Source organism: Genypterus blacodes, unplaced genomic scaffold (assembly GCF_046128005.1).
Source record: "Genypterus blacodes isolate CSIRO-AG114 ecotype Tasmania unplaced genomic scaffold, CSIRO-AGI_Gbla_v1 ptg000003l_1, whole genome shotgun sequence".
Lineage (NCBI taxonomy): Eukaryota > Metazoa > Chordata > Actinopteri > Ophidiiformes > Ophidiidae > Genypterus > Genypterus blacodes.
The window spans coordinates 5151954-5175832 of NW_027466817.1; the positions used below are offsets into that span (position 1 = coordinate 5151954).

General features: G+C 42.8%; 4 protein-coding genes across 4 annotated transcripts; 2 read left to right on the forward strand and 2 right to left on the reverse strand.

Annotated features, from left to right (window-relative positions):
• Window positions 1-1183: 1183 nt before the first annotated feature.
• Window positions 1184-5368, reverse strand: LOC142992294 (cilia- and flagella-associated protein 45-like). The gene is made up of 12 exons (XM_076142662.1): window positions 5342-5368; window positions 4822-4938; window positions 4341-4462; window positions 4011-4146; window positions 3742-3912; window positions 3473-3651; window positions 3165-3294; window positions 2904-3050; window positions 2677-2790; window positions 2407-2600; window positions 1444-1668; window positions 1184-1250 (listed from the first exon to the last, which is right to left on the reverse strand). Exons 1-12 carry the CDS (start codon window positions 5366-5368, stop codon window positions 1184-1186), a joined length of 1629 nt encoding a protein of 542 aa, XP_075998777.1.
• A 542-nt stretch (window positions 5369-5910) lies between these two features.
• On the reverse strand, window positions 5911-8554 carry trappc4 (trafficking protein particle complex subunit 4). The gene is made up of 5 exons (XM_076141893.1): window positions 8352-8554; window positions 7857-8031; window positions 6770-6873; window positions 6352-6478; window positions 5911-6203 (listed from the first exon to the last, which is right to left on the reverse strand). Exons 1-5 carry the CDS (start codon window positions 8524-8526, stop codon window positions 6125-6127), a joined length of 660 nt encoding a protein of 219 aa, XP_075998008.1. The 5' UTR covers window positions 8527-8554; the 3' UTR covers window positions 5911-6124.
• A 203-nt stretch (window positions 8555-8757) lies between these two features.
• rps25 (ribosomal protein S25) lies at window positions 8758-11046 on the forward strand. Its single transcript, XM_076145169.1, has 5 exons — window positions 8758-8843; window positions 9420-9509; window positions 9638-9821; window positions 10771-10875; window positions 10980-11046. The coding sequence occupies exons 1-4, from the start codon at window positions 8841-8843 to the stop codon at window positions 10869-10871; spliced, it is 378 nt and encodes a 125-aa protein (XP_076001284.1). The 5' UTR covers window positions 8758-8840; the 3' UTR covers window positions 10872-10875; window positions 10980-11046.
• Window positions 11047-12476: 1430 nt separating this feature from the next.
• On the forward strand, window positions 12477-23554 carry sgcg (sarcoglycan, gamma). Its single transcript, XM_076141800.1, has 8 exons — window positions 12477-12585; window positions 16544-16745; window positions 17426-17530; window positions 18413-18500; window positions 19179-19298; window positions 20273-20345; window positions 20502-20625; window positions 21815-23554. The coding sequence occupies exons 2-8, from the start codon at window positions 16551-16553 to the stop codon at window positions 21980-21982; spliced, it is 873 nt and encodes a 290-aa protein (XP_075997915.1). The 5' UTR covers window positions 12477-12585; window positions 16544-16550; the 3' UTR covers window positions 21983-23554.
• Window positions 23555-23879: the final 325 nt, after the last annotated feature.

Sequence of the window (23879 nt, forward strand, 5' to 3'; positions counted from 1 at the left end):
GTAAGGATATCAGCATCTAGTGCTACAGAACTGTTGTGTTTGCACACTGACAGGACAGTGCTCAAATAGAACCTGTTCACATCTTTGCATCTCTGAGTCAAGTTTGGACACTCAGACTCCAACACCCTTGTGCATAGTAGAGGATGCCACATGTCTAGGTGGTGGGCACTATGGTATGGCCTGAGTTTGCACCTGTGTGAGAATGTGCAAGCAATGATTCCCCTGTTCCTCTGCACCATCCTACCATTCCTGGTGGCCCTGTGCCTGCGTGCCAAAGATTGCATGGACAATGCAGGGTAGGTAAAGGAGGATGAGATCGAGCAAAAAACTAAAAAATGGCAACCTGAGGTACATATGCAAGAAACTTATATCAACGTGTTTGGTCAATTGAGCTGCATCTATTGCCATTTCAGTCTATTGTTTTTTTCCTCACAAATTTGCAAAAAATGTGAAAACTACATTTGCCAACTGGTCTGTGGATTTTTGACTCCGGCTCATCTAATTGGTGTTAAGGGATTCTTCAGAATTATTTTTAAATGCATACAGATGAGGGTGTGTGTGTGTGAGCGAATGTGAACTAATGGTCGAAATAAGAATTTTAACCCCCTCCCAGCCTGCATTGGCTATCCAATCGACCCTAGATGTTAGCTCTCCATGTATCTAGGGGTACCTGTATCTGTGTATCTGCAAGGACAGGACCACGGCTACAAAACTCTAGGGCCCTTAACTATACCATGTGTGTCTATATTTACTCTGTTCCATCCTTGTGCTGAGGTCTGTGTATGCCAGGTGTTGTGTTAGTGTGGTCTCTTGGTCACCATTCCTTTTTTGCATCCAGCAGTGATGCATGTTTAGTTGGAAACCCCCACCTGCTCTCAACCCACTTTCCTGTTCTGCTTCTTCCCTGGTTGAAGAGGTATGTCCTGGATCCTGGCCAGTCTATCACAGGGCTACAGTGTTTCCTTAAACACAGCTAAAAACTAAAATGCTTGAAAATGTCCAAAACCTTAAAACACAAGGAAAGCAAAGTGCAATACAAACCTTTATTGGAATACGCATACTCACTCATTCTTGTTACATCAGTACATTAAATATTCTGTAACTACATTGTGCAGTAACTAATCAAAATGAGGATAAAAATCAGTTTAAGGCTTCAAACTTTTCAAATACATTTGGGAATAAATCAGAATACGCTGGCATGGGCCTTCCTCTCCACTTCTTTGCAGTATTTATCAGGGATCCCGGTAGCCCTGCAAATGGACAAACACACTCCATCTTAACATACATGCATACACACATACAGGCAGCAGAACTTATAATTCCAGTACAATTGTCACAAAAAACTAAACTTCCTTAAATCTCATGTCATTTACTGCACAGGATAGTATTTGCATACACCTCTGTAGTATTCACTGTGGTTCCCATCTGTTCATCTGCACTTACTTGAGCTCCCTCAGTTTCTTCTCCTTGAAGTCTTCAAGGCGGATGCGTCTTTGTCGAGCCGCCTCATTCAGCTTGTCTCCCTCCTTGAATATCTCCTTACGCTGGGCCATGGCTATGAGCTCACGTTCCCTCACCTGCTGCCGGATGGCCGCTGAATGGCGGAGCAATTTCTGACGCTGCCTTTCCTCCTCCTCTTTCTCCTTGGCGATTGCTTCCTGTTGTACCCTGTGTTTGAATAATTAAAATTTTTTAAAAAGTGTGTTTAGTTCTACCTTTGCCTTTTTTTCCCCGCAACTGATACCTTATGGTAGTGGGGGGATAAAGGCAAGTTGGCATTTCCCATAATGACATGAAAAACGCAAATATTCAAACAAATCAACATGGTAATGTCAAGAACACGTTTTTCAGGAAATTTGGTATTCAATTTCACTGCTAAGCAGATGACACCCAGCTCTATCTTTCCACCAAGTCAACACCCACTCTGCCTACTTGGCAGTCTACCACTACTACTACTCTGACTACTTACTGGAAATGAAATGATGACTCTCACACAATTTTCTCAAAATCAACCCATAAAAAATAAAACCCATGTTCTCACCAATTCCACAGTGTCTCTATCCCCTTAGGTTAAGAGTCTGGGTATAATCCTAGACACCATATTGTATTTTGCATGCATATTTCCATATATGCAATATTAATTATCTTTGTCCATTGCTTAAACCTAACAGCACTGCCATTCTCATTCATCCCACATCGACTTCCCTCAAGAATCTTCAACTTAAATTAGTCCAGAGTTCATCAGCCCCTACCCGTACTTTCAGATACTCTTCCACTATCCAAAGATCTACACCATCTGCCAGTTTGACCACCATAGGGTCTCGAACCTTTAGCCGCTCTGCCATGCACCTTTGGAATCCTCTCCCAAAAAGTCTAAATATAAACTTATAAATACGATTTTCTTACCTTAGCAGCCGCTCGGCCTCGGCTTTCTCTTGGCCAACTTTAATGCCCACCATGTGCTCTCTGTATTTAATCTGCTCCAAGCGAGCGGCCTTCAACATGGCGTCTTCCTGTGCTTTCCTTCCTGCCAGTTGTTTTTCTTTAATTCTCCATTCTCTTTCCGTTTTCTCTTGGTTCCTCCGAGCCCGGAGTGCATCCTTCAAAAACAAACAGTATGAATGAAATATAGGTATTTCATCTCTTTCTATGTCTACTGGTGGTTGTGATGCTGACCAGGTCTGCTTTGTAGTCTTTTTCCCGTTGTTGTAAGGCCCTCAGCTTCTCAGTTTCCTTCTCCTTCTCTTTCTTCTTCCGTTTCTGCTCTGCTTCATATTCAGCCTCCTTCTCCTGCCGGGGTCAAATATAAAAGTCAGCCATCAGCATCTGTCTAATTGTGTTTTCTATTTATCTAATGGAGAGTGATGATTGGGGAGATAATAATGGCAAGAATATCATCTGACCATCTTATTGTTGATGTATTCCATAGCTTTGATGTCAGCCTGCCTCTCTTCCTCCTTTTTCACTTCTTTCACCCGCAGGGTTTCAGCATTGATCCGCATTATCTCCTGCTGCAGGAGACTCTGCTCCTCTCGCTTCTTCTCCAGGGCCTGTAGGAAGACAACCAGCCGTGGAGCCAGTCAGACAAGAGACATACTCCACAAGTACAAATATGCATGTTGTGTTTTTTATCGTGTCTCTCTCATGCTTCCATGTCTCTGCACCTTAAGCTCTTCTTTGTTCAGTTTCTCCTGGTTCTGCAGCAGCTGCTTTCCCTCCTGGTCCTTTAGCTCAAGTTGCAAATCTCTCTCCTCCTGACGCTCTTTGATTTGTTCTAAAATTAGCTCCCTTCCACTGGAATACAAGAGACAATCACATTCAAACACTTTACTATCACTACTAACTTCACGGTTTTGAAAATAGTTACCTCTCCGTTAAAGAATGCACTGTCGGCATGATAGGAAGGATTTTTGAAATTGTTTGTCACACATGCAAAGGTGGGTGTATGGTGTTATAGCAGAGCTCCCTTTACCTGATTCTGCGCTGTTTGTGCAGCTCTTGAATCTTCTTCTGATTCTCCAAGGCCTTACGACGCTCCGTTGCCATAATGTCATCTAGACGCTTGTCCTCTCCAGCCAACACTTCCTGGATCTCTTTCTTCTCAAGCATCTGGGCATCACATCCTGCATGGCACTGAGCGCTCAGAATCAGCTAAGGGGACATCCATAAATATGAGTACACATACACAACCACACACACTAGTCAAAATATTTTTTAAAGTGGCCGCTGCTCATCTCTGACCTTGTTGAGCATTTTGATCTCTTCCTCTTGTTCCATTTTGAAGTCATTGGCTTGGCCTAGTAAGTGCTGTGCACGGTCCCTCGCCTCGAGCTCCAGCTCGCTCAGTGCATGGTCCACCTGACGTGACAGATCAGCCTCCTGAAGTTGGCGCTTCCATTCCTCTGCTGATTTCTGGGTTAGGAATGAAGAATAAATGAAAAAGTGGATAGCAACAGTTCTTATCTACAAGGACAAATTCATCATGGTTGGAGTTTTTACTAATTTCCTACAGCCTTCTCTTCTCTCTTCCTCTGACAACCTTCCTCCATGGTCTCCCTTTCCTCCTTGTTGAGAAGAGAGCTTATCTTCTCAATCCTATCTGATGGCAAGATGACAGACCGTCCAGAAGGATCCTTACACGGAATCCTGGGAAAATGACATGTGGTGGGATAGTTTAGGTTTTAGGACTGCATGATATATGAACCTCTGTAAGACTTTGACATTCATGTTGTCAACCAAGTTCATGTGTTGCTTTAGGTGTACAAAACCTTATTGAGAAATGTGTGCTGGTAAAATGTACTTTGTCATAATGTTTTGTTGATGAGTGATACTGAGCCTACTCGATCTCTCGAATGAGGTCTTTGGTGATGACATGGATGCGCTCTCCTTCTCTGCTCTTCTGACGCTGATCCTTGGCCTTCATCTTTGAGGCTCCACGTCTGTCTGACTGTGCCAAGATTTCCTGAGAGAGTAAGCAACATCACAATGTCACCCACTGTGGTCTCTCCAACCAGCCAATTCTAAGACATATGAGATAGATGCAACACCCGAGCTTCAAGTTTTGAGACTTTACTCTGGCATGATAAATGAATGTTTGAAAGCTTTTACAAGTACAACATCTGCACTGTGCAGGTGGTCTACATGGATAGAATTTTGATTCTACAATGTCAGATTCAGTGGATATTAACAAAACACCACTGTTGTCGTTATAGCGCCACCACCAGGTCGGCTGATGGTTCTGGCATTAGTGTAAAACAGTACACAAATATGGTTACAATAAACAAAACGACTATGTGACCCACAAGCACACACTTAGCCTACTTTTGGTGCGGGGTTCCCAAACAGGGTTTCGTCCACCTGAGATGTGAGGGCTCTTGTGCGGTAGCGGTGATTCCCAGAGTTGCCGCTGCGTCGAGAAGCGGAAGAGCCGGTCTCCCACTGCAAGGTTTAACGTAAAGGGACGTGGAGATAATTTTTTTTTCCCCCTCACAATTAACGTGGAATTATTATGTTATAGATCGGGAAATATGATTCTTACCATTATCCTGATGTGCAGGACCGCGGAATGAACCGGTCTAAAATGAGCACCAAGTCAAAAATACGCAAATATTTATTAAACGTTTATTATATACTTACTTACAAATGTGGGTATCACCTCTACCTCTGTTTAGACCAGGAAATGTTTGTTGTCTGTTGCCAAGGGAACGAGGAAGACAGTGGGAGGGACAACAGGAACATTTTGTGGTTACCTTTGTGTTGATTTCCTGTTTTATTTTGTAATCGTCTCCCGTTATGCTTCTTGGTACTTTACATCCTGCCCCCCTCTGCTCATTGTTATCACCTGTCTGAATAGTTTCTCTTTGCTCATGTTTCTCTCACCTCCCGTCACGTCTCTGTTTACCAATCATTCAAATGTTAGTTCTCTAGCTCCTTCCTTGTACAAGATATGGGCTTTAAAAACAGTTGAATTAGGTCAAATTTGTTGAAATAGCTCCAAACTGGCCCCAATGGATACTCGTACATTCTGGAGGGTGTGTCAGATATCCAAATTTCCCAAAACACTCAACATTATGACACTCACAAATACGATCACAAATAATAACACAAGATGAACAACAAGAGCAAAGCCCCTTTTAAGATAAGATCTCTTATCTTAAAAGGGCAGCCAGCACAAAATTGATACCTGGATTAGGTATCATGACTGTAAAAATATCTTTGTAATGATAAACAATCAGGAATAGAGCTACAATACATAAAAGATGTTCATAGTTTTTCAGAAAAAGCGTAATATTTGTTCTTGCAATACAATCATAGGCTTGAATAAATTATACTGTGTTATATTTCTTTTTAGTCATTTCCACAGTCTAACAGAAAGATTGTGGATTTAAATAAGCAGCAGTTCAATAATATGACAAACATGTTCACATACTTCAGTGAGTTTAATCTTCAAGTATTTACAAAACCATTAGTATTTACAATGTTCATTTCCAGTCCAAAGCAAGTGAAATAAAGTAGAATACAAACAGGAAACTCTTAGGTTTATACTTCCACAGTGACTCTGTTGTAGTTTATATGACCAAGTGTGAAGAGGCTCCGAATGCTGTTTGTCTACTTCTTCTCCAGATCATGATCCAGCTCCAAAGTTGCCAGCTTTCTCTGCTATCTCCAGTGAACCCTTTAAATTCTGATCGAAGAGTTCACACCTGAAATTTACAAAGCACATCATTCAGTAAGACCGCATATAATATCACATATCAAAGGAAACACTTAGCTACCGATTATCAATTTATAGACACAAAAACACAGCAGGCTGGATGTAAATCTCTTCTTCTCTCGAGATGTGACAATTACCTGATTGGCATTTCCAGAGAATAGAAAGGGTTCTTGAGGGCAAAATCTGAATAGATCTCGTAAATCTTCCTCAGCAGTGCATCGATGCCTGACTGTCGAGGGTCAGCCAGCACGATGAACTTTATCCCTGAAACAACAGCGGTTAACAATTAGTTAGAAAGATGTACAGTGTGTTGAGAACGGCTGCTCCACTATCAAACACACAATATTTCAAATACTGTTTATGATTGTAGTAAAGTAGCACAGTAAGTAAGAGTACTGGCTATAAACTGATTACAAGGCACATGATGGTGGCCATGCAGCACAGCATCAACAACTGGATTGTTCTGGTTTATTATCATCTCAGTCTATACTGTATTTTCTACTATATTGACTATACTTCATTCTCCCAACAGTGACACTTATTTAACACACTGACCAGTCAGAGTCTGGAAGCAGTGGAGCTTGAAGACGTCCGTCTCCATCATCTCAATCCCTGAACTGCCAACTTCAGGAGACAGCTGTGAGCCGATAGCAAACAGCCTGCGGAGAGAAACACACACATATGTACATACAGGTTCATCTAAAAAAAATTTGAATATCATGAAAAAGTCCAATATTTTTTGTCACTCATCTCAGAAAGTGAAACCCATATATTATATAGATTAATCACACATAGGGTGAAATATTGCAAGCCTTTATTTCTTGAAATTTTGATTTTTGATTATGCTTTCAGCCAACAGAGACGCAAAATTCAGTGTCTCAGAAAATTAGAATATTACATAAGATCAATCAAAAAAGGATATTTTAAACAGAAATCTCAGGCTTCTGAAAGAATGTTCATTTCTATGTGTTCAGGTACTTGGCACCTGAACACACTTCCAAAGGTACCAAAAGCTGGTTCAGTGACCATGGTGTTACTTTGCTTGATAGGCCAGCAAACTTGCCTGACGTGAACCCCATAGAGAATCTTTGGGGTATTGTCAAGAGGAAGATGAGAGACACCAGACCCAACTATGCAGATGACCTGAAGGCCGCTATCAAAGCAACCTGGGCTTCCATTACACCTGAGCAGTGCCACAGGCTGATTGCCTCCATGCCACGGCGCCTTGATGCAGAAATTCATGCAAAAGGAGGCCCAACCAAGTATTGAGTGCATAGAAATGAACATTCTTTCAGAAGCCTGAGATTTCTGTTTAAAATATCCTTTTTTGATTGATCTTATGTAATATTCAAATTTTCTGAGACACTGAATTTTGCGTTTCTGTTAGCTGAAAGCATAATCATCAAAATTTCAAGAAATAAGGCTTGGAATATTTCACTCTATGTCTTATTTATCTATATTATATATGGGTTTCACTTTCTGAGATGAGTGACAAAAAATATTGGACTTTTTCATGATATTCAAATTTTTTGAGATGTAACTGTATGTCTACACAAGCAAGAATATGTTTCTGTCACATGCAAAAATATAAGAATATTAGTCACCCAGAGTCTCAGCGGTTATAAAATATGATATGACTTACGAGTGGAACATGGATGCAAGCATCAGCTTTTCATTGGAGCTCAGACGGGCCCGTCCAAACCGGATGGACACTGGGTAATTAGAGGAATCTTTCAAAAACTCAAGGATGTCTTTGCCATCTGCTGTGTTCTTGCCCATCACATCCACTCCGTTGATAGACAGCACTGCATGGCCCACTGCACATGTGGAGAAGCACATACAGAAACATTAAGTCACTGCGAATCAATAGTTGCTTCAAAAGAACACATTTTACAGGTGATCTTGTACTATAAGACATTGTGAAATGCAGGTTACAGGTCAAATAATTAGGAACAGGGAAAATTCTAAGGAAATCCACTTCCTACAGGCTTTAACTGTAAGATAATGTGATTCGGAAAAGTGCTCCATTCCCGTCTTGTAGAGAATATTCAGTTAACACATCTTAATTGTTACAGAGTGCCGTGTTACCACTGCAGCTAGTAAAACGTACTAGCGACACAACAGGTTCAGTTCTTACCTCGGATCCCGTCCCGCTGTCCAAACGACACAACAACCTTTTCATCGTGATGCTTGAGCACCAAATCTAAAGGATAACTAAATGTTTTCTCGGCCTCCGCTCTCGGCACGTAGTTGTCGTATTGGTAAATTAAACCTCCAGCTTTATTCACCACATACACACTGTAGATCACCATCTTTGCGACGTCCAGACCAGCTGACAAAAACGCGTCATGTGACCAAAACGATCATCAACAGGAAATAACGTTTTTACTTTGACATTGTGAGTTTTCATGTGATTTTATTACTTATTATGACGTCACGCGTGGAAATAAACATGCATACAATAATTCAACGAGACGTAAATTTAAAAAATCCGCAAACTAAAAGGTCATACTCGCTCAAGACTACATTTCCCAAAAGCCCCTCTTCTATTTCCGGATGTACAGGTTGTCTAAGGCGCTCCTCCACGGGCTAACTTCCTTTCGCTCCGACATCTTAACGAGGAAACATGGTGAGAACGCCTTCAACGGGTATAAACGGGATAAATCCCCCACATTCAACATATTCTTCGAATGTATTTTGAGTTTTGATGAATCGGAGCAGTTCAGTGTATGATTGAGCCGAGCTTCGCATTTTCGAGAGCGAGGAAAACGAACGGCCGCATGTAAAATCATTTGTTTCGCAGCTAGCGGTCGAGCTAACCTCACCACGCTCTCGTGCCTGACTGTGCTCACCACACGTTCGCTGATTTAATTCTAATTCTGAGTGAATATTAGACAACGTGTACATATATAGCCAACAAACAATGCAGTCGTAACACTTATGGATAGGTGCAGCATGTGGGTACGCAGTAACGTAAAAGTAGAGATTTTAAGAGGCTCAGGACGCATACGGGCCTTCACATGCCGGCCAGGCGAGCTACACACACAAACACTCATACTCGGCAGCTCCGTTCTCTAGCTGCATCAGTTAACACACATTTGCGAAGTTGAAGCATCATCGTCTTATTTCTCACAAATATATTGATAATGCCGCGTCATCGTAAACGTGTAGCTCAAGAGGCTAATGTGCTCATCTGTGTCTCCAGCCTCCTAAGACAGACAAGAAGAAGGACACGGGGAAGTCCAAAAAGGACAAGGACCCAGTCAACAAGTCTGGAGGCAAGGCCAAGAAGAAGGTACAAATCATTTAATATGGATAGATGAAACTTTTATGACAGTCGGCCCTTGAAAATATAGTGCAAGGCTGGAATTGTCAAGAAGAAATTTGCTGTCCTCTGAACGATTTTCCTCTGTTTCTGAGCAGAAGTGGTCCAAGGGAAAGGTTAGGGATAAGCTCAACAACCTGGTACTCTTCGACAAGGCCACCTACGAGAAGCTGTACAAAGAAGTCCCCAACTACAAGCTCATCACCCCCGCCGTCGTGTCTGAGAGGCTGAAGATCCGTGGCTCTCTGGCCAGGAACGCCCTGCAGGAACTGCTCGCCAAAGGTGAAACACAAGGCCGCACATGTACTAAATATGACTGAATGTGTTAGAGTACTGGGGGTGCTCTGGTGGGTCTTGTGGTCGCCCTGGAGTTGCTTTGCATATTTGGAAAAGTCTCTCGGTTCTAGTAGTGGGCTTGAGGAAACTGGACTTGCAACGTTAGAGACTGTCCCCTCACTACAATGCAACGTTAGCCTCCTTTCATTACAGGCATCAGCTCACTGACTGGAATCAATCCCCCTGTAAAGCTTTTGTGTAAGGGCTGTTCATGTCATGTGTGTGGCAGCATTTTAACACTAAAGCTTAAACTCTTTGACTTAGTCAGACGCACAGGTCCATAGAACATTTTAGAAGCAGCTTGATATGGATCCTTCATCCCAGCAAGTGGTAAAGAAATGCAAACGTTAAAGTTAAACAAGAAGCAAACATCATCAGCGTCTTTTATTATGAAACCTGCGACCTGCAGTGATCCTCATCTACACTTAAACGGATGAATGTCTCAGATTTCCAGTCTTTACTTCACATCCTCACCAGACTGCAGCTTCGCTCTGAACGAGACCGTGTTTGAGGACTTGATAGTTTTGCTTTTTGTCGTAGCTTAAGTTGAGCTTTGACTAAATTTGTAGGTTCATTAAATGTTATAATTGCTTGCTATGCACATCAGTCAGCCCACAGTTTTCTCTACTAACTGCAGGAGTTGTGTCTGAAACCTGCATCTGTAAGAGCTCTGCATCGCTCCTTTTGTGTTAAGAAATGGCTTCATCAGCTGCTTCAGTCTAACCAAAATGAGAAGCCATCTCGTCTGTCTGCAGGTCGACCTTATAGCAGAACACACGTTTCCAAAGAACAGAACACCATGTAGTGAAGTCTGCAGATTGTAAAGTGTGATGAATGTCTCACACACGTCCACTGCAATGAAATGACCTAATGTGATGTCCCGTCTGTCTTGCAGGCATGATCAAACTTGTGTCCAAACACAGAGCGCAGCTGATCTACACACGTAACACCAAGGGTGGAGACGAGGAGGCAGTAGAGAAAGCCGAGAAAGCATGAGCAGGTACCACGGCAACACATGTTCACGTCTCCATGTTTGTCCTGTTTAATTGAATATGGTCTTCATGTCTGAGCAGATGTGCTGACTCCATGCTTTGTCTCTTTCAGGTTCTGCTTTTTGTTTCATTTGGTGAAGCCGTTTGTTATGAAAGGTGAATAAAACTGTAAAAACAAAGTTTGTTGGGGTGTTTTTGCTTTACACAATGCTGCTATTTACTGTTTGGTATCCATGAGATATGAAGGATCCGTTAGGACCCATTTAACATTTAGTCTTCATCTCAATTCACTCTAGGTTCAGTTGAGATTTCTGTATAAAGTTTGTTTTTTGTAGTAGAAACTGAAAATCAAGCAAACTAGAACAGAAAACTGAGGTTATGCTTTAAAGGAAAATAGTGTAAAATGGTACAGCAGGGAGGAGATCAACATCAGGAGACCCAGCCACACTGATGGATCACTATCAGGACCTAATGAAGGCCAGCGCCACAAACCAGGTGTTGGTGTAGGAAACACAGATCTCGTGTTGTGGTTTTCAGTCTGAGTAGTTTGCAACCACCATAGATTCATCATTTGTGTCGCCCAACTGCTGCTTAGAGCCAAGAGGCACTGACGGCCTATGAGATATTGATAAGAAGCGGTACGAGATGAAGAAGCTGTCTTCACCACCTGTCTGCCCGGGGCGTGAGAGGCGACCATGATGTGATGGATGCTGTCAGGCCTTCCTTTTGTCATCGCACAGCATTTCCTCAAGCAGTAGCAAAACAAACTGCAGGATCCATGTGGCAAACAGATGCACCACCAGCAACAGCCTGCAATAACACACTCATGGATGTGACAGCACAAACACCTCAGCACTGCAGATGTCTGTGTTGGTTCAAAGCTGGTAAATCAATAAAATCAATCTTTGTCTTGGTTTCCGATACAAAGTTCTCATCGAGCACTTGTCTCCTGAGCTCTACTATACTCTAATACATTATGATCTTTAGAGGGTAAACATTTGCAATCATATTTGACTTGTGAACATATTTGTGTAGTGTTTATGAAACGGAACAATGCTGGTTCACATTGTAATGCAATATTAGATACGAAATTCCCCTAAAGCTCACTTACAAAAAAACCCCAAAACCTGTCTAATACTCGCCTTCTACTGTCTAATACTCGTTTGTTTTATCTCTTAAAGGTGATTAATATGCAGATGAGACCAAGAATTTAAAAAGACGGAATCACATGTCAAATGGGACAAACCTGCTAAATGTTTATTGGGGTTATAGAGAGCTGACCATGGTTCATTTCTCTCTAAACGTGTGTATAGAAAGCTCAACTCCTCCATCCCTGTCCTGCTGGCTGCTGGACAGACACACAGCTTCACTCGGCTGGTCAAACATTTGTCGACTGGGCTGTAAATGTTTCTGTGACTGCTGCTCCTCTGCACTGAAGGCAGGCAGGGAGAGTTCCAAACCCACAGGCAGAGGGCAGGACGGGGGGATGTATCTGTGTGTGTGTGTGTGTGTGTGTGTGTGCAGGGGAGTGTGGGGGCGCCGCCTAGTGGTGGAAAGTCCGGACGCTTCCATATCTGGATTTATGGCACGCAGCTGTTGAGTGGCTGACAGAAGTCTGAGGAGCTCAGCACTGCTGCTCGTACCAGCCCGAGCTCTGCTTACTGCTCTACAGGAACGAGGAGCTCTCAGCCTCCACACACACACACACACACACTACGGTAAGCACTCCGCCTCTGCTCTCCACTTTATAAACCCTCTTTGTCATCTCTCTCTTTCATAACCTCCTTTATGGTTTTAAAATGCAACCTTTGACCTACTGGACCCTTTGCTTCTGTTTAAATCTCCTCTTTGCCTCAGTCCTGTCTGGTGGTGTGTGTATGTGTGTGTGTGTGTTACTTTGTTGCTCTTTCACAGGCACTCTCAAAATCATTTTAGTTTTCAGCTGTTGACAATTTTGACCATACATGGGCAGCAATATTGACAAGCAAAAATAACTTTTTGATAAAGTACCTTATGCTGTCTTATGACTCATTCTGCTGATACGCAAGTGTCAAATTAGTTTTCATTAGTTATACCCTATGTAGTGTGTGTGTGTTTGTGTGTGTGTGTGTGTCCTGTGGTGCTTTTCAAATTTAGTTCACAATGCTGAGTCCTATTTTTAGAAGTGTAGGCTTTACAGCAGAGGGGAGACATGAAGGCTGCCACTTAGCACACAGACAGAACTTCTCCTGCCCCGCCGTTACTTCACCCCCTCGGCCTTTATAGGCAAATATCCTTCGGCTAAACAATTTAAAAGAGTTCCTATCTGTGCTGGAGTGCTGGCGTCAGGTCAGATCACGCTGTGGCTCAGAGTGAAGCCTGGATTTTCAATTACAGCCCGGCCCTGGTGGATTTTTAGGCAAGCGGATAGTCCTGTCCGCCCTGTCCCTCTTTCTCATTCAGAGGTCAGAGACAGTGAGGCACAAAGCAAACAGGGAGCATCACTGTTGTAAGGTTAATGGAAAAGCTGCCCTTGGATAAATACCACCAGTAAAATGCCTTAAGCGTTGAACTGAAAAGCACATTTGCACTAAATACCCCATTAGTTTTTTTCTCTTGTGGCGTTAGAATGTGCAGAGGTTTGTAAAGCAGGAGCAGGTTTGAAGGATTAACGCTTCAAAAATCAGAGACGTGCAGCTGATAAAAGCTGTATTTTACAGCTCAGGCTACATTTTTTGGATCAGGGGTCCAGTAAACGGAGCATTCCTGCCCCGGCTGCTCCGGCAGGGAGACGTGTCCAAGAACTGTTTATTTGGGTTGCTATGGAGGGATCAGTCTGCGGTTGTTGGGGCTGAAACGAGAGCCGGAGACGCCTCCACATACACACACACACACACACACACGGCTCTACAACGCTCTGCAGGCTGCTTAATGCTCTCACTTCAAAGTAATTAGAGTGGCGTTAGATCAAATTCATTAAGAGTATAATGAACCAAATCACCCTGAATGCTCATTTGCCCCAAAAGTGCAGAGTGAGCAGATCACTGTGTTTGCTGCAGGAATGACCTGTGATTGTTAAAGTGTTGGGCAACAACATGAGAGAAGTGTACTGGTCAACCTCACAGATAAGGATTCATGTCTGTTTCCTTTTTTTGTTCCCTAAAAGGAGAATAAACATTAAAAAAAGGAAGCTGAAAGTCAGATTGAAGCTATCAGAGAAAGAAGCCATGTGTGTTCCATCACAGGGGTTGCTCATGTTGCACTGTTACAACTTGCTATTCCTTTGCAGTGTTGTATGAAATTCAATTTGTTAGGACTCAATCTGAGAATCTATTAATGAATAGAAATGAGGTAAGATATGGACAAATAAATAAGAATTTCACAGCACTTTGTTCTTATCGCCGCAGTCCAAATCGTTTTTTTTTCCTTAATTAGTTTGCGAGTGAAAGCGCTTCTCTTCATCACAGCTGGACTGTGTGGTCATGCGATGTCCTGTGGAGTGACACACGCTGCCATAGAGACGCTTTTTGCCTTTTATGCCACTATTTCTCCTCCCCGGCTTTGACCAAAAACAGTGTGAACCGACTCTGTTGAAGCCATGGCGACCCAGGTGTTTATCCTCCTCTCTCTGTAGCATCTTCTCCTGGACTCTGAGCTCCGAACCCAAGCGGGCGATCACCCTGGCTTTTTGATCTCTATACCCTCACTGACAATGCTCAATCTGTCCAGGTGTGGGTGGAATATTGTTTGCATTCATTATGCATGAAACCGCAGCTTAACTCCAGATTCTTCTCATGTCACTGGTGTATTTTGTGAGAAAGGTCGGCACAGACTTTTCTGTTAGTATCATCCTCCCGGTTTGAGGCTCACAGGGGGCTGATGTGCCTGGATGAACAGATGTTAATGTCAAAGAAGAATCGCTCTTCGGTCTGAAAAGTGGCTCCTTTAACATGATGGAAACCACATTTACCGTGGCAATAAGATACAACATCTGTCCCGTATGTAAATCAGCGCAGCCACTGCAGCCTGAGTCCTGACAGATTTGGAGCGCGGTGCTGACGTATCATCGCCTCACTTTTGGTCACACTCGCACATATATCTGCCCATAAAACCCAATGACCCCCGGCGGCCTTGAAGACATTAAATGTAGGATGCCAAAGACTCAAAGGGGGCGTGTGCATTTTCTTATTTCCTCTTGTTTTTATAGGGTAACATCGTCAGGAATATGTGTTGATCATTGTTCAGTTTATAGCTGGAGCTTCACACCAACAGAGATGTGATCCAGTAAACTCACATATTAGTCATTCACTTCTGTAACATGTTGACATCAACATGTGACACATGTAGACACACTCACACAGTCCAGTCAGTGAATGTTTGGCCAAAGGAAGCCTGAGGTGGCAACACCCACAGCCGGCTTTACAGTCAGAGCCAGAGTGTTCAAAAGAGCCTGTTTCCACCCTGTGTGCACAGTGGGGCTGCAGCAAGGGAAAGGTAGCAGTGGTTCAGTGTGGTTTATTGCACATTAAAGCATCAAAAATGTTTCTGACACAAACCCTTCAATGAAAAGAAGGACGTTGGATTCTGCATAATGTGAACCAGCAGGACAGAGATTGTTTGTGGACCCCCTGATTCTCTGTCCTTCACCCAGGACAAAGACTGATATTTGTCCTAGAATGTGAAATAGACTTTAAGTTTGCTGCTCATATAAATAAAGTTGTACAACACATATCAAAATTCTTGTAATTCTGCAGTCTGTGTCTGGGTATTGATGCAGATTCATTAGCAGCCTGTTCGTCTTTGGCTCCAATGTCTTTAACACACACACACACACTCCCCTTATCATTGTGTGATCCAAGGTTCCCTATTGTTGGCTATTGTTTGAATGCTTATGGGATATAGATTGTGAGTTACCCTTGTCGTCATAACAAGCCTTAGTTGCCGTGGTTTCTTCTGTGCTGACGTTCGTTTCCTTGCTTTTTGTCCCTGATACCTGCTGTGTGGACAGAAAGCTCCGTCTCTACTCTGTAATAAGTGGCATTTTTCCTTTTGCCTTCAGCTGCTGGAAATTCAGTCAAATTTTCCGTTTGGTGCACTGAGCCAGATATCCAGTGGAACACAGAGCGAGAGAACACTGCACTGTACGCAACAAATACACTCACTGACACTGAATGTAATGAATCCAGATCTTACAGGATGTATGACACCAGTTGCAAATCAAACCCACACCTCCATACAGACCTCAGGACACCGCTGCTGCTGCACACACACCCACAGGAAATATCTGCAGCTCAGTGTGGGACTGAATCTGGATATTTATTTCCCCAAAACTACTGCTTGAAGAAACCCACATTTGTATTCATCCATCCATCCACCCATCCATCCAGATGCCTGCTTATTGTTGATGGCTTCACATTTATCACTAACATCACATCACAAGGGAACAATCCGAGGCAGAATGATGAAACACACTGATTCTAACTGAAACTCATCTCAGTTTCCCTCCAGATGTTCTTCAATATATCATTAATTCCAAGGAATCGTGACTGTATTACTCGTCGACTTAAATCATGTTATTGACTTTTGTTATTGATTCGACCTCAGTGTGATCACAGGCGTGTCACACTGAGCAGCCTGGGAGTAAAGTGTTGTTTTTTGTAATCATACGTTTCTATTAAATGTGTGTGTGTGTGTCAGGCAGCAAATGGTGCGCGAGCAGTATGTCACCACCACGGAGGGCAGCGGGGTGCCCAGGCAGGTGCCCGAGTCCGTCTACAAGATCGGGATCTACGGCTGGAGGAAGCGCTGCCTCTACCTGTTTGTCCTGCTGCTCGCCATCATCCTGGTGGTGAACTTTGCCCTCACAATCTGGATCTTCAGAGTGATGTGGTTCAACACGGTATGCATGACTCACCTCTGGCTTTTTATGCCCGTGACATTTTTTGTCCCCCGTTCCCTCCTTCATTCTTTCCTTCCTATTTTTGCTGTTACTATGGTTGCGGGTTTTTTTGGGAAATCAAAAGTAAAAGATTGTTAAAACATTTCTTGTCATTCACTCTGTCAAACACAGCTACCTGCTACAAATTCAGACTAAACTATGCACTCGTCTGTATGTGTGTGTTTTTGCATGGATGGACTCCTGTCAGCTCCCTGTTTGAAATCCAGACGTGCAGCTGTAGATTTATACAGAACACACACACACACACTCACACACACTCACACACACACACACACACACACACACACACACACACACACACACACACACACACACACACACACACACACACACACACACACACACACACACACGCACACACACATACATTTTGGTAATCCATTCATGGTCAGACACTAACACAGAGTAACACACTTCTGTTTAACAATGTGTTTTGTGAGCTTAAAGGTTTTTCCCAAATGAGATTCCATCTGCACAGACAGATGACATTTTTCACATAGATCTCAATTTAAGAATTTAATGAAGGGATAAGGGGGATAAAACCTAAATTCCTCTCCTCCGATCACGCCGAACTTTCCATTGTATCGTCCTGTTCATGTTCTTTATATGTTGGTCTGCAGGACGGGATGGGACTCCTACAAGTGCACCCAGATGGGGCCAAGCTGGTGGAGGGCGAGTCGGAGTTCCTTTTCCCGCTCTACGCTCAGGAGATTCACTCCAGAGACGTGAGGCACACACACACACACACACACACACCCTTCCGTTTTCCTCGCCCCACATTCTTCCTCCGCTCTCTGATATCTCTCTTTTCACCTCCTTTCCCCTCCACACACTCCTTCGTCGGGTACGTCGGGTCCTTCTGGCACTTCTGGCAACCCGGCACACACACAACACTTAATCTCACTGTTTACACACATTACAGATAATGGGTGGCGTTAAATCTGCACAGACGACACATCAAGTTCTCACCTAAATCTTAGTTATTGCGCGACACTCCAGCAGTTTCATTCCAGCTGTGGAGTGAGCTGCATATTTGGAGTGCGAGTGCTTTTGGAGAGACGTGTCTTTGCAAACTGGATCTGGCAGACACACAGCGTCCACGTGGTGCTGCAGTGAGCCGCACATTAACCTCATGGATATTTGTGGTGGAAAGTAGTTTACAGCCCGCCTGCTCGCAGCAGATGGGAACACTTTGCTGCAGTTGTTTACATGTTATGGTTTTCTTGCTCATAGCAGCAATTTTTTTTGTGCCATTCCCTCTTATTTATGGGCCTCATTAAAAAGGCAGTGTACTCCTCCTTTATAGGCGGAAACTTTCACTAATGTTGTCAATGGAGCTTCTCATGTTGCTTGGACTCATATTTGACAAGCAGGATCTTCCTAAAGCTCATGGGAAAGCACAGTTTGTTTTGTTTTATATTACATTCTAACATTGATTTAATGCCAGTAGAGCCTATTTCAAGCATTATTTAAATCATTTCTCATGCCGTAATGTCTGCTGATTTTCTAAACAGCATGTAATCAACATCAAAGTTACAGTTCATGATTTAGCAGCAGAAAATAAATCTGTAAAATCCTCTTTTTGTCTATAATCTTGTATATTTCAGGACGCGTCTCTTCTGGTGCACTCATCTGAAAACGTTTCCCTCAATGCACGCAATGAAAACGGAGATGTAACTGGAAGGATGTTAGTGGGTAAGAAAAGAAGCCTTGAAAGATTACACACACACACACACACACATACAGAGAGAGAGAGAGAGAGAGACGGATAGCGTTTGCCCGTTGTCCAGATCCAGCTGATGTATGAGGGCAATAGTGAAGTCATTCATGCGCTTGTCCTGCAGCGATTCCTCATCCAACATTAACCGTGACAAGAAGTCATCTTTCCATTTCTACCATCTTAGATTTCCATTTAAAATCCATTAAATCCAACACTCCCCTCTCCACTTTTGCCTCTGGAACATTCCATAATACACACGCGTCCCGAGGCCGACAGAGGATCATATGTGGCCATCTCTGATGGCTCGCCAAAGGGTGCAGGTGGGGATTTGTCATAATTAAAAGGCCAACAAATGACCCAGGTAATCGCTCCTCTGTGCCATTATGTGTCCCTGATCATTAGGCCATAGAAGGCGTAGCCTGAATCCACGTGGCCCTCTGGGAATTACATGCAAATCCTTTTAAAGAAGAGAGAGTTGGAATATTCGCTGCTTTAGGCACCAGGTCACTGTGAAAGACAAGCAGGTTAAATATTCCCCCATGTTTATATTACCCTTTACAGACATATACAGTTCACACCAATGCAGTGAGCATCAGATCTTAGATTTGTTTATTCTGGGAAAAGAGCTGATGTGTTGTATTTCTGTGTTTCAGGTCCGAGGGAGGCACAGGCACACACTCGCAATCTGCTCATTAGCTCCCACAACAACGACATGCTGTTCGCTGCAGATGGCAATCAGGCCGAGATTGGACCTGACAAACTACGAGTCACAGGTACATCAGCGGCTGCCACCTGCTGTTCTGGAAAAACGTGAAACATCTATTTGTCAAGAGATGTTTTTGCAGCGTTGGAGGAAGATGTCGGTAACAGATGTGAACTCAGTAGGCAGAATTAGGTTCACTGGCAAACACAACCGGCGAGGCAAAGACAAATCAGTGCGCTTCCCTAATCATTCATGTCACGCAGTTAGTAGCACAAAGGTGTGTGGGTGTTTCTAAAATCCACACACATAGGAGATGTCACTGTCTCCCTGTAGGTCTCTGATCCTGCAGCGGGACTGTCAGCTTATGGCCTCATTATGTTCAGGGTCGTCTGAGCCGTGAGGAGCAGAGGACGGTGACAGACGTTTGAAGCAAAGCCTCTCTGCTCAGAGAGAATCAAAGGGTTACAGATCAAATCTCCTCCCATCTTACTCACTCTGCTGTAGCCTGAATGAAAATGCTACAAAGGCATTTTTGAGTCATCCTGTATGGTGTTGAGGATGTGGAGAAACACACAGAGACGCAGTGAACGGCTTCATTTCTTCTTAAAGACAAACCTGGACAGAATTGCAGCTATTAATGATCCTTATTTCATTGAGTTTGGTTATTACATTTGAAAGCAAATTCAATGTTGAAGATCTGACCCTGGATGCAGATCAAGACCAAACTGTTTAAAACATTATGAATAATCCCACCAACACATTGTGAAGGCTCAAAAACAGAACGAAAGGAAGGAAAGTTTCCACATAGAAACAAAGATGCTTTCCTACATTGTGCTGAGATGCTGCACACACACATCAGGACTCAGATTTGCTGGTCAGACAGTTAGAGCTTCCTGGATTGAGACTATTCACGTTTTGAAACCCTGAGGAGACGAAGTAATGCAACACAAAGCTCCTCATCCCACTGACCCAAACACGTGGCCAGACTCTGAATCCAAAAAAGTTGAATCGTGTGTGTGTGTGTGTGTGTGTGTGTTCTTCCAGGTCCTGAAGGAGCACTGTTCCAGCATTCAGTGGAGGTTCCCCTGCTAAGATCAGAACTTTTCAAAGATCTGAGGTGAGAATTCCAATCCTCTTGTATTGGCGGCTAGACAGTAACATAGAAATACACAAATACACAGAAATTCATCACGCTTTGATTGATTGGTCAAATGTTACAAACTAAAACTTTCAGAATGCTCTTTGAGAATGATGTTGATGTTGTTTCCTTCAGGCTGGAGTCTCCCACTCGCTCTCTCAGCATGGACGCCCCTAAAGGAGTTCATATCAAAGCTCTGGCTGGCAACATTGAGGTCGCTTCCAACATGGACGTCATTCTGCAGTCTACCCTCGGACTGGTAAAGACAGATGTTTTTTTTTTCTTCACCTCTTAAAATGTTCCCGGCGCCTTCTTAGCTCTGCTTTTAACTTCTATTTATGCCAGTCACTAAATCATTCTGGCCAGCATGTTGGTTTAATCTCCCGCAGTCTGGCACAGTGACGGCCCGGGAGCTTTTCAGTGCCTCAGTCCTCCGCTGTTCCACCCAGAGTTAGTGCTTCAAAAGATGTGAGACAAAGTGACTGAAGCTTAGGCCCGGCCAGCACGATGCAGAAACACATCGTGCTGCAGAGACCTGGAGGACAGGGAGGAAGAGCCTCGCTTATCAAGTCAGCCAATCACAGCTCATTACCTGCTGTGTGAGCTGGACGAACCGGACAAGAAGCACATGTCCAGAGCAGAAGCTTGTCTTTAAATCAAGGCGAGTCTAAATGTTGATGAAGAGGACGGACGAAGAGGAATTAATTTACAGAAAGAAAACATTTAACAGCCTATTTTGCAGAAACAAAAGCTATATCTGATGTTACTCACTATATAAACAATCAATAATTAGCTGGGTCATAATAAAGTTTATACACAGAAGCTCTATTTTATACTTTTATACTATTCTTCTCTCTGCAGTCTCTTCACTGTGGCTCAGGTCGAAAATGACAAATGATGTTTTGGGTGAACGTCTGAGATGATTTATTGATATCTGGTTGATATCTGTGAATGTCAAACTAAAGCTGCAATGAGTTGATGGCATATTTTAGGAAAAGGTTTTGTTTGTGTTTCAAGTCTGCAGTGACACAGCGGTTTGCATCCTCTTGCTGATTGTTTGGAGTGAGGTTTGGGGTTTGATTCCAACATATTGTGGCTTTGCTGATGTACAGACAGTGTTTGTATCACACACACACTTCTTTTCTCACTCCCTCTCGGTGGAGCAGTGAATTTATGTGATAATGCGATGCATGCAATGTCTTTTCTAGCTGTGAGAAAGATTCTGATAAATCACAGGGATCTGAAAAATGATTTCAATGCCACATTCTCTGGTTCTCAGTGGTATTTCAGCCACAGGAATGTAGCTCTCCACTGCTTATTATTTGTCTCTTTGTATTGAGAATAACTGTCTCATGGCCTTTTGCTCTGCTTATACACTCATTCGGCATCTTCCTGTCGTTTGTGTTTGTGTTCTGACTACTTTGCTCTCCACTCTGTGTCCCATCTAGCTGGTGTTGGATGCTGAGACGGTGCGCATGCCGAGCCTGCCCCTGAGCCAGGAGGGGGTCACCGGATACGCCCAGGATCTTTATGAGGTCTGTGTCTGTCCCAGCGGCAAGCTCTTCCTGTCCAAGGCTGGTGTCACCTCCACCTGCAGCGAGAATCAGGAGTGCTAAACACACTCCCACACATTTTCTCACTGTCAGGAAGCTCAGGAGAGGCAACGAGTTCTAACTCTTTCAATCTGGAACGAGTGGATCTGTGATGATCTAGGCGCGAATGTCCCACTGACACTGACAGGCCTGTAAACAAACTGCCTGCTGGCGTACATTTCAAAGATGTCCTGCAATCTCGTATTAAATCTTATATTAGATGCAATGTCCCGCTAAAATGCCTCATTATTCAGCTGAAGCACATTGGCGCTTGGGTCCAAATTGAACAGGCCTACTCCTGCATCTGAGATTTGTTGGAGAATTAATGTTCCTACACTAACAGTGTGATGGCTGGGCAATGAGGAGCTGGTTATCAGCTTACATCCTATGCAATATTATCTTATGGTGCAATAAATTAAACTGACACATATTGAGGGCTTGAATCATTTGACAAAAGGCAACAGAATTTTAAGGAGTATATTTATTTAACCTTTTGCCTCTGTGGCTTCAAGCCCTTGGTATGTGATGTTTATTGTTTAGGTGTTAAGCATGTTTTACTTTGTTTAGGAAAATCATGAGCAGCATGTTTGTTAGGTATTCCCGTATAGTCTCATACAATCCAACATGGACTCAATGCAACATTATACTGATATAACATAAACATTGGAAATTGCAAATTGGACACTATAGGCCTCATATGGTTTATTATAGGTCTGTTGTATTGGATTGCATTGGGTTGTATCTGTTTACCTAATAAACCTGTAACTCAGTGTAGTTTGTCAAATTTATATCAAATCCAGATTGTTTTTTGTTTTTTTTAAGGAAATGATCTAAGCTAGCTATAACACTAAATAAACAGTTCTTGCTCATTACTTTACAGTGATGATTCTGATAGTTAAAACACCAAGCAAATGTTTTTTTTAAGCTACCATAATAGTTCAGTATTTCAATTACGTATCACACTTACATGATGTGTGTTGTTATTGTTTTTGGAGATTATGTTTATGATTGGTTGTGTCGTCTTTCAGATTTGCATGTGGTTAGACATTTAGCTTTGTGACAGACAGACAGACAGACAACCTCCCCTGCAGGTGAGACAGTAAGACGCTCTGTATTCTGCTCAGTAACTTCATTTATCAAAAGTTTGCCAATAGCAAGTTGTGAGCGAAACCCTATAGCCCAATAAATGTGTGTCATTTTTGATTTAGAGTGAAAAAACGTTTGGATTTTTTTATTCACTTTTGATTTCGAGTTGGGCCAAATATGCCTTGAAGGTTTTTTACACAATAATCATGACAGGTATGAAACATTTGCCTGTATTATAAATAGGTTCTTTGCTCTCTATGTCAGAAAAAGGGCAGTGTTTTATATCGTTTATGTCCGGATTATCGACCTCTTTCAACTGTAAAATAAGATTTCTGAAAGAATGTTCTGAACAGAGCAAACATCTCATCGCCCTGTTTGGCACATCATCATTGGAAGTGTGTTGGTGAGGTTCATTTTCATTTCCCAACCCTGCTCTGGCATATTTTGATAAGATATGTGTGTGTATTTATTCATTTTATATGTTGAATAAATTTGGTGCTATTCTTCTATAATGACTACACACTTTTCTTGCTTTTCTCACTGATTGGCTCTTACAAACACAAACACACCAATGGATGGTAATCTTTTCATTTATTTTGAAATGTTGTTCACTTCCACTGTCTTGTTTTCGGCTATGCATCAAGGCTGTAAATAGAGAGAAATACAATTCTGATCACCCTTTGTCACTGATTTTTGGCCCTCTTATGCACTCTAGTGGAAAGGTTCAGCAGTACCAGCAAATACACAAGGTTGATTTTCTGATCATCGGCACAGACCAAAGATAGAACAACACTAACAGGCCAAAGGGAGCAGACCAGTTTATGATCTTATTTAA